This window comes from Trichomycterus rosablanca, chromosome 16, assembly GCF_030014385.1.
Source record: "Trichomycterus rosablanca isolate fTriRos1 chromosome 16, fTriRos1.hap1, whole genome shotgun sequence".
In the NCBI taxonomy this organism is placed as follows: domain Eukaryota; kingdom Metazoa; phylum Chordata; class Actinopteri; order Siluriformes; family Trichomycteridae; genus Trichomycterus; species Trichomycterus rosablanca.
The window spans coordinates 30708279-30718752 of NC_086003.1; the positions used below are offsets into that span (position 1 = coordinate 30708279).

Genomic DNA, 10474 nt, shown 5'->3' on the forward strand with positions numbered 1-10474 from the left:
CTCACTCACTCACTCACTCACTCACACACTCACTCACTCACTCACTCACACACTCACTCACTCACTCACTCACACACTCACACACTCACTCACTCACTCACACACTCACTCACACACTCACTCACACACTCACTCACTCACTCACTCACTCAGTCACACACTCACTCACTCACTCACTCACTCACTCACTCACTCTCTCTCTCACTCACTCACACACTCACTCACTCTCTCTCTCACTCACTCACTCAGTCACTCATTCACACACTCACTCACACACTCACACACTCACTCAGTCAGTCAGTCACTCACTCACTCACTCACACACTCACTCACTCACTCTCTCTCTCACACACTCACTCACTCAGTCACTTACTCACACACTCACTCACACACTCACTCACTCACTTACTCACTCACTCACACACTCACTCACACACTCACTCACACACTCACTCACTCACACTCACTCACTCACTCACTCACACATTCACTCAGTCATTCACTCACTCACTCTCTCACTCACACACTCACTCACACACTCACTCAGTCAGTCACTCACTCAGTCATTCATTCACTCACTCTCTCACTCAGTCACTCACTCACTCACTCACTCAGTCATTCATTCACTCACACACTCACTCACTCACTCACACACTCACTCACTCAGTCATTCACTCACTCTCTCACTCACTCACACACTCACTCAGTCAGTCACTCACTCACTCAGTCATTCATTCACTCACTCACTCTCTCACTCACTCAGTCATTCACTCACTCACACACTCACTCAGTCATTCATTCACTCACTCACTCTCTCACTCACTCAGTCATTCATTCACTCACTCACTCTCTCACTCACTCAGTCATTCACTCACACACTCACTCACTCACTCAGTCATTCATTCACTCATCCATTCAGTCATTAATGAGAATAGCAGTGTTACATATCATTTCCACCACTTTAGCTGCAGTAGTAGAGTTTAAACTGGACCAGGACTGTGGGGAGCTGGGGGTGTTTTTGCTGTTCCATCATGTTTTACTCCTCCTGCTGCAGGTCCACCTTCACTCTGCATGTAGAAACTGGACACGGTGGTCCATCAGAACCAGAACCAGTGAGAGATCTGCGCTGTCCATTCTGTCTCTATCACACCAAATCCAAGAGTCACATGATCGACCACGTCCTCCTGCACAGAGGTACCAACACACCCTCTGCATGTATCACCACATAGTGTTACTGCGTATTAGCATAGTAGCGCTCTGGGTGATCTTTATAGAGAAGAGTGGAGCTCTGTTCTAGACCCATCAGGTACCTGATATCGTCTCTCTCTCTCTCTCTCTCTCTCTCTCTCTGGGGTAGAAGAGAGAGTAATCCCTCTGGAAGTGTCTCGGTCGAAGCTCTCGCGTCACCTGGACGGTTTGATCTTCCGCTGTCATAAATGCACCTTCACGTGTTCCAGCTCTGAGAACCTGCAGCAGCACGTCAGCAAACACGAGGAACCCAAACCGTACGAGTGCTGCCTCTGTTACTACGACAGCAAACATCAGCAGCAGCTGGAGGAACATCTCCGCCACGAGCACAAGGTCAGAACCACCACCAATAACACCACCAACACCACTAACACCACCAACACATCACCACCAGAGGCGATGTAACCTGCCTGTGGGCTCAGGGGCTACGGCTGCTTGTTGGCCCCCACGTATAGTTTTCATAAAATCAGTACACAACGCAAGACAACAGAGTTCAGTGGCGTAACTAGGAGCTCATGGGCCCCAGTACAAAAAAAAATTTTGGGCCCTCCTATATACAGTGTATCACAAAAGTGAGTACACCCCTCACATTTCTGCAAATATTTCATTATATCTTTTCATGGGACAACACTATAGACATGAAACTTGGATATAACTTAGAGTAGTCAGTGTACAGCTTGTATAGCAGTGTAGATTTACTGTCTTCTGAAAATAACTCAACACACAGCCATTAATGTCTAAATAGCTGGCAACATAAGTGAGTACCCCCCACAGTGAACATGTCCAAATTGTGCCCAAATGTGTCGTTGTCCCTCCCTGGTGTCATGTGTCAAGGTCCCAGGTGTAAATGGGGAGCAGGGCTGTTAAATTTGGTGTTTTGGGTACAATTCTCTCATACTGGCCACTGGATATTCAACATGGCACCTCATGGCAAAGAACTCTCTGAGGATGTGAGAAATAGAATTGTTGCTCTCCACAAAGATGGCCTGGGCTATAAGAAGATTGCTAACACCCTGAAACTGAGCTACAGCATGGTGGCCAAGGTCATACAGCGGTTTTCCAGGACAGGTTCCACTCGGAACAGGCTTCGCCAGGGTCGACCAAAGAAGTTGAGTCCACGTGTTCGGCGTCATATCCAGAGGTCGGCTTTAAAAAATAGACACATGAGTGCTGCCAGCATTGCTGCAGAGGTTGAAGACGTGGGAGGTCAGCCTGTCAGTGCTCAGACCATACGCCGCACACTGCATCAACTCGGTCTGCATGGTCGTCATCCCAGAAGGAAGCTGACGCACAAGAAAGCCCGCAAACAGTTTGCTGAAGACAAGCAGTCCAAGAACATGGATTACTGGAATGCCCTGTGGTCTGACGAGACCAAGATAAACTTGTTTGGCTCAGATGGTGTCCAGCATGTGTGGCGGCGCCCTGGTGAGAAGTACCAAGACAACTGTATCTTGCCTACAGTCAAGCATGGTGGTGGTAGCATCATGGTCTTGGGCTGCATGAGTGTTGCTGGCACTGGGGAGCTGCAGTTCATTGAGGGAAACATGAATTCCAACATGTACTGTGACATTCTGAAACAGAGCATGATCCCCTCCCTATGAAAACTGGGCCTCATGGCAGTTTTCCAACAGGATAACGACCCCAAACACAACCTCCAAGATGACAACCGCCTTGCTGAGGAAGCTGAAGGTAAAGGTGATGGACTAAACCCAATTGAGCACCTGTGGCGCATCCTCAAGTGGAAGGTGGAGGAGTTCAAGGTGTCTAACATCCACCAGCTCCGTGATGTCATCATGGAGGAGTGGAAGAGGATTCCAGTAGCAACCTGTGCTGCTCTGGTGAATTCCATGCCCAGGAGGGTTAAGGCAGTGCTGGATAATAATGGTGGTCACACAAAATATTGACACTTTGGGCACAATTTGGACATGTTCACTGTGGGGTGTACTCACTTATGTTGCCAGCCATTTAGACATTAATGGCTGTGTGTTGAGTTATTTTCAGAAGACAGTAAATCTACACTGCTATACAAGCTGTACACTGACTACTCTAAGTTATATCCAAGTTTCATTTCTATAGTGTTGTCCCATGAAAAGATATAATAAAATATTTGCAGAAATGTGAGGGGTGTACTCACTTTTGTGATACACTGTATATATGTCTAGTAACGTTAAGCAGGTTACACAGATTCCCAAATCCCTTGCTGTGCACTCACTGTGTATTGTGATTACATATATTCTGATATTTCATTGTCTTTTAGTTATTTTTATATTTTACTTAAGGAAAATATTGTCGTGTTTTTACTTTCGCTATTGCGGCACTAGCATTAGCCACTTGCTACTGTAGAGGGTCGGCTCACCTAGCCGCTGTCCGGTGGGGATGTTACGGGTCTTTTGCTGTGCGGTGGTGGAGGTGTGTGAATAAACACACACGACAGGGTCGAGTCACTTTAACTGTTTAGTCAGGACCTCAGTGAGCGTTACAGCACTTTAGACCGCCTAGTTCCAGAACCTGAACTTTAATGCTGGGACCATAAGGCGAGACTCATATACAAAACGAACTGGTGCTGCATTCTGATTGGCTGAGCTGAATGTCACTCACATACTAGCTCTAATGTTCACGTTGCTTAACTGAAACCACCAATCAGAATTACAGCAGCTCGTTAGAGTTTATCTGGCCAATCAACAGTCAGAAATATGAATAATGTGTAAATGATTTACAAAATCATTGGTTTGTAAGCTTCCCCGTTCTTATTAACCAAAATAACTAACAAAATAAATAAAAAATAAAACAGCCAATCCGGGGCCCTCAATTATTCGGGGCCCCTGGGCTGAAGCCCAGGTAAGCCCGTGCATTAAATCGCCCCTGATCACCACCAACACCACAACACCACACAAACATCAGCAGCAGCTGGAGGAACATCTCCGTCACGAGCACAAGGTCAGAACCACCACCAAAAACCCACACACCATCATCACCACCAACACACACCAACAACACCAACACCGTCACACCACAACCACCACCATCACCAACACAAACAGCAGCAGCAGCTGGAGGAACATCTCCGTCACGAGCACAAGGTCAGAACATGTGATGTGGTCCGCAGTTCCAGCAGTTTATCCTCCCCCGTTCAGTCTCGAGCTGTTAGTTAGTGAGTTGGTTTATTGTAAGTTTGTTGTTGTTTATCTCTGTTGATCAGGTGATCCGTAACTTTGAGCTGATGGGTCGAGTGAATCTGGATCAGCTCGATGCTCTGAATGAAAAATCCCTCAGTGAAGAGGAGGAGGAGGACCTGGGGGAGGACGAGGAGGAGCAGGAGGAAACTGTAGATATAAAGGAGGAAGAAGAACCTGAGGAACCAGGTGGAGAGGAGGAGAAGGAGGAGCTACAAGAGGAAGTGATGGAAACACAGGAGGAGAAGAAACAGGAAGTGGAGTTGGGAGCTGAGAGTGCAGGTAGATTATTCCTGAATGATGTTATAATGAGATCTGCTCTGTAGGACCAAAATTCACACCTAATGAGCTTATTCTTGTATTAAAACCATTGTCAATCAGATGAAGTCCCACCGTTGCTGCTATAACAGCCTCCACTCCGTTGGGAAAGCTGAATTTGTGCTCATTCATTCAGAAGCGTGTTAGTGAGGTCAGGAACGGATGTTGGACTAGAAGGTCTGGCTCTGCATGTACAGTGTTTAGCAGAAGTTCCTCTCCAGAGAGACAAACAGTAAAAATCTCCTTACTCTAGTACCAATACACACCAGTCCAGGACCCAAATCTGATCAAACCCTGCAGCAGTGAGGTGATAGCATGTGTTTATGTATGTGATGATACTGAGTGTAGTGATGTCATTAAAGGATTATAGTGATGTCATTGGAGGGTAATAGTGATGTAATTAGAGTGTAGTGGTGGTTATTACTCTGTAAAAGACGAGGATGATAATAGTTATAATAAATCATTAGTGTGTGAGTGTGTGTGTGATGTTTATGATGTGTGTGATGATGGTGTGTGTGTGTGATGATGGTGTGTGTGTGTGATGATGTGTATAATGATGATGTGTGTGTGTGTGAGTGATGGTGTGTGTGTGTGTGTGATGATGTGTGTGATGATGATGGTGTGTGTGTGATGATGTGTGTGTGATGATGATGTGTGTGATGATGATGGTGTGTGTGTGTGTGATGATGTGTGTGTGATGATGTGTGTGTGATGATGTGTGCGTGATGATGATGGTGTGTGTGTGTGTGTGTGATGTGTGTGATGATGATGGTGTGTGTGTGTGATGATGGTGTGTGTGTGTGATGATGTGTGTGATGATGATGGTGTGTGTGTGTGTGATGATGTGTGTGTGATGTGTGTGTGATGATGTGTGCGTGATGATGATGGTGTGTGTGTGTGTGTGTGATGTGTGTGATGATGATGGTGTGTGTGTGTGATGATGGTGTGTGTGTGTGATGATGTGTGTGATGATGGTGTGTGTGTGTGATGATGTGTGTGTGATGATGATGTGTGTGATGATGATGGTGTGTGTGTGTGTGTGATGATGTGTGTGTGATGATGATGTGTGATGATGATGATGGTGTGTGTGTGTGTGTGATGGTGTGTGTGATGATGGTGTGTGTGTGTGTGATGATGATGTGTGTGATGATGTGTGTGTGTGATGATGGTGTGTGTGATGATGATGTGTGTGTGTGTGTGATGATGATGATGTGTGTGATGATGTGTGTGTGTGTGTGTGATGATGTGTGTGTGTGTGTGTGTGTGTGATGATGTGTGTGATGATGATGTGTGTGATGATGATGGTGTGTGTGTGTGTGATGATGATGATGTGTGTGATGATGTGTGTGTGTGATGATGATGTGTGTGATGATGATGTGTGTGTGTGTGTGATGATGATGTGTGTGTGTGTGTGATGTGTGTGATGATGATGGTGTGTGTGTGTGATGATGGTGTGTGTGTGTGTGATGATGTGTGTGTGTGATGATGATGTGTGTGATGATGATGTGTGTGTGATGATGATGATGTGTGTGATGATGTGTGTGTGTGTGTGATTATGTGTGTGTGTGTGTGTGTGTGTGTGTGTGTGATGATGTGTGTGATGATGATGGTGTGTGTGTGTGTGATGATGATGATGTGTGTGATGATGTGTGTGTGTGATGATGATGTGTGTGATGATGATGTGTGTGTGTGTGTGTGTGTGTGTGTGTGTGTGTGTGTGTGTGTGATGATGATGTGTGTGTGTGTGTGATGTGTGTGATGATGATGGTGTGTGTGTGTGATGATGGTGTGTGTGTGTGTGATGTGTGTAATGATGTGTGTGTGTGTGAGTGATGTGTGTGTGATGATGATGTGTGTGATGGTGTGTGTGTGTGTGTGTGTGTGTGTGTGATTATAATGTGTGTGTGTGTGTGTGTGTGTGTGTGTGATGTGTGTGATGATGATGGTGTGTGTGTGTGTGATGATGATGTGTGTGATGATGTGTGTGTGTGTGATGATGATGTGTGTGATGATGATGTGTGTGTGTGTGTGTGATGTGTGTAATGATGTGTGTGTGTGTGAGTGATGTGTGTGTGATGATGATGTGTGTGATGGTGTGTGTGTGTGTGTGTGTGTGTGTGTGTGTGTGTGTGTGTGTGTGTGTGTGTGTGTGTGTGATGTTTATAATGTGTGTGTGTGTGTGTGTGTGTGTGTGTGTGTGTATCAGGTGCGGTGATGGAAGTTTCTCAGAGCCCTGAAAAACGGTTTCCATGTGAGTTTTGTGGTCGGACGTTCTTTGTGAGTTTAGAATGGGAACGTCATGTTCTCCGCCACGGCATGTGAGTGTTTACATTTATAATAATTATATATCATTAATGTAAACAAACCAGCTCAATCTGAGTTCAGCACATAGTAACCAATCAGAGTTCAGCACATAGTAACCAATCAGAGTGCAGCACATAGTAACCAATCAGAGTGCAGCACATAGTAACCAATCAGAGTTCAGCACATAGTAAGCAATCAGAATTCAGCACATAGTAACCAATCAGAGTGCAGCACATAGTAACCAATCAGAGTTCAGCACATAGTAACCAATCAGAGTTCAGCACATAGTAACCAATCAGAGTTCAGCACATAGTAACCAATCAGAATTCAGCACATAGTAACCAATCAGAGTTCAGCACATAGTAACCAATCAGAGTTCAGCACATAGTAACCAATCTGAGTTCAGCACATAGTAACCAATCAGAATTCAGCTCATAGTAACCAATCAGAGTTCAGCACATAGTAACCAATCAGAATTCAGCACATAGTAACCAATCAGAATTCAGCTCATAGTAACCAATCAGAGTTCAGCACATAGTAACCAATCAGAGTTCAGCTCATAGTAACCAATCAGAGTTCAGCACATAGTAACCAATCAGAGTTCAGCACATAGTAACCAATCAGAATTCAGCTCATAGTAACCAATCAGAGTTCAGCACATAGTAACCAATCAGAGTTCAGCTCATAGTAACCAATCAGAATTCAGCACATAGTAACCAATCAGAGTTCAGCACATAGTAACCAATCAGAGTTCAGCACATAGTAACCAATCAGAATTCAGCACATAGTAACCAATCAGAATTCAGCACATTCAGCACATAGTAACCAATCAGAGTTCAGCTCATAGTAACCAATCAGAGTTCAGCACATAGTAACCAATCAGAGTTCAGCACATAGTAACCAATCAGAGTTCAGCACATAGTAACCAATCAGAGTTCAGCTCATAGTAACCAATCAGAATTCAGCACATAGTAACCAATCAGAGTTCAGCATTGAGTAAATGAGGTCTGATAATAATACTGTTGGATTATTATTATTATAAACCTGATCATGTGTTTGTTTCAGGGCTGTTAACAGTATTGTGAGAGCAAACAGTCCTGTTGCCATGGTTACAGTGACAGACAGACTCACCGACCAATCAGCCAACACTACAGGGGCGGAGAGAGAGCATCAATCCAGCCAATCAGAGAGCTCGATTCATATCAAGGACGACTAGGAAACCAAAAAGGAGGTGAAGGATTGGAGACGGACTGATTATAAACGTGAGAACAAAACAGAATGGTGAGAAGGTTCTTCTGAAGCTGTTCTGGTGAGAAGGTTCTCCTGAAGCTGTTCTGGTGAGAAGGTTCTCCTGAAGCTGTTCTGGTGAGAAGGTTCTTCTGAAGCTGTTCTGGTGAGAAGGTTCTCCTGAAGCTGTTCTGGTGAGAAGGTTCTCCTGAAGCTGTTCTGGTGAGAAGGTTCTCCTGAAGCTGTTCTGGTGAGAAGGTTCTCCTGAAGCCGTGTTAGGTTGTGAGTTTTGGGTGTTGTAGGTTGTTGTGTTCCACGCTCGCTGTGTTTAATCGCTGATCCTTTAAACTGTGTGATTGGTCCCATAGGACAGAAACTAATAATAATATTGGTAACCAATAGTGAGGAAGCGGTTATGACGGCGTTCAGGTCACATTCACACTTCCTGCTTTTATTTTCATCCTGCTGCAGTTTGTCCAGCTCTGAAATTCTGTGGTTTTAAGTAAATATGAGTCGATATTTCATCTTTTATACAATTTGATATTAAAGTCATTTGCTGGATGAATTAATTATTAATATTTGATGTTCTAGAATATTCAGTTCTACAGAATATCAGTTTCTAAAATAATCAGAACCAATAATAACAAAAACCTACAAATAAATAAAAATAGCATTACATTTAAATTAAAGATGATTTATTATATCAGATATAATATCACACCTGAAAAATCTGTTAATAATTTTACTGAATCCACGGCAGGAGAGAATCAGCTCAATATTTTATTATATTTATTATAATGAGAATGTTTATTAACTTTCCCGTCTGATATTAATAATTATTTACAGAACGGATGATAAATCAGAGCTAACTGTGATAAAAATTACACTGAGACTCACACCTACAGATCTGATTAGATCTGATTAAATCTGGTTGATCTGATTAGATTTGGTTTGATCTGATTAAATCTGGTTCATCTGATTAAATCTGGTTGATCTGATTAGATCTGGTTTGATCTGATAAGATCTGGTGAGATCTGGTTTGATGTGGTTTTGACCTGAACGCTGAATGATCGTTTCTATATTTTTTTACATCTTTAGCCTTGTGTTAATGATCTTTACTCCTGTAGCTGAATTCCTTCAGGAATAGTCGCCGTCTTATTTGTATCAGACGTTTCTTCATTTTATTTGTATTAGAGTTGATGTGAAACACTGGGCCCCAAAGTTCTGTAGCAAATTGCTACTGTAGTTTTTTTATTCTATTTTTATTTTTATTTTTATTTGGATTTTGCTGCTTTTTGAGGCTTTTCGCTGAACTTCAGTGTGAAAAAGCAAAACTGAGGAAACATTTAAAGCACTTTCGACTCCGAGCTCCGTCATTAACGAGACGATTATTTTAAAGCGTGCATGATTATATAAACAAAAAAGCTGCTTCTAGCAACTCAAACTATTAAACAGTTACAGTAATGAAATAAAAACGAGGCGGACTGAAACGGATAAACTACTTTATATTAAATAATTAAATAATTGTGTCGTTTTCCCCACAAAGTATCCAAGTGAAAGACGTTTATTAATATTAATATTATATTATATTTTAATTGAATTGCTTAAATTTTGGCATGTGCCGATATTCAGTTCTATAATATTTTGTAATGTTTTTAATGGTTTTAAGTATGATTTTCAGGACTGGGTTAGGGTTAAACCTGTTAATCCCACCCCTCCTCTATCACCTGTCAGGTGTCCAAAATGACAAAATATTTCAGATCAAACTTCACTGTAATGAAGAAATAAAATCTGCAGTAAATGTGTGGTGAGCTCCAGAAATATATAGACGGGTATAAATGTATAAAACACTTATTTATTCCGTTTAAGCCTGTTACTGCTGCAGCAGTCAGGGTTGCCAGATATGAGTTACAAAAATCCTCCTGCTATTAGTGTTATTTGTTTATTAGGATTTTAGCTTTGTGTTTTACACTTTGGTTCCATTCATGACAGGACGGGTCGTTACTGCTTACCCATGATTCATCAGTTCAGGTTTAATATCAAACACAGTCGTGAACTATTTAGTGTCTCCAGTTCATCTCACTTACACGCCTCTGTACTGCTGGAGGAAACCGGAGCTCCCGGAGGAAACCCACACAGACACGGGGAGAACATGCAAACTCCACACAGAAAGGACCCGGACCGCCCCACCTGGGGATCGAACC

General features: G+C 43.1%; 1 protein-coding gene across 2 annotated transcripts in view; it reads left to right on the top strand.

Annotated features, from left to right (window-relative positions):
• The window catches only part of znf462 (zinc finger protein 462), a 36985-nt gene extending 28007 nt beyond the window's left edge, over nt 1-8978 (top strand). The window contains exons 9-13 of one of the 2 annotated variants that reach the window (XM_063010996.1): nt 1055-1194; nt 1358-1581; nt 4448-4703; nt 6946-7057; nt 8109-8978. In XM_063010996.1, coding sequence (XP_062867066.1) covers nt 1055-1194; nt 1358-1581; nt 4448-4703; nt 6946-7057; nt 8109-8259 — 883 coding nt within the window. In that variant the 3' untranslated portion in view covers nt 8260-8978. Of the gene's footprint in view, nt 1-1054; nt 1195-1357; nt 1582-4447; nt 4704-6945; nt 7062-8108 lie in introns of those variants that run through there. The other variant, XM_063010997.1, reaches the window with a different exon arrangement.
• Nucleotides 8979-10474: the final 1496 nt, after the last annotated feature.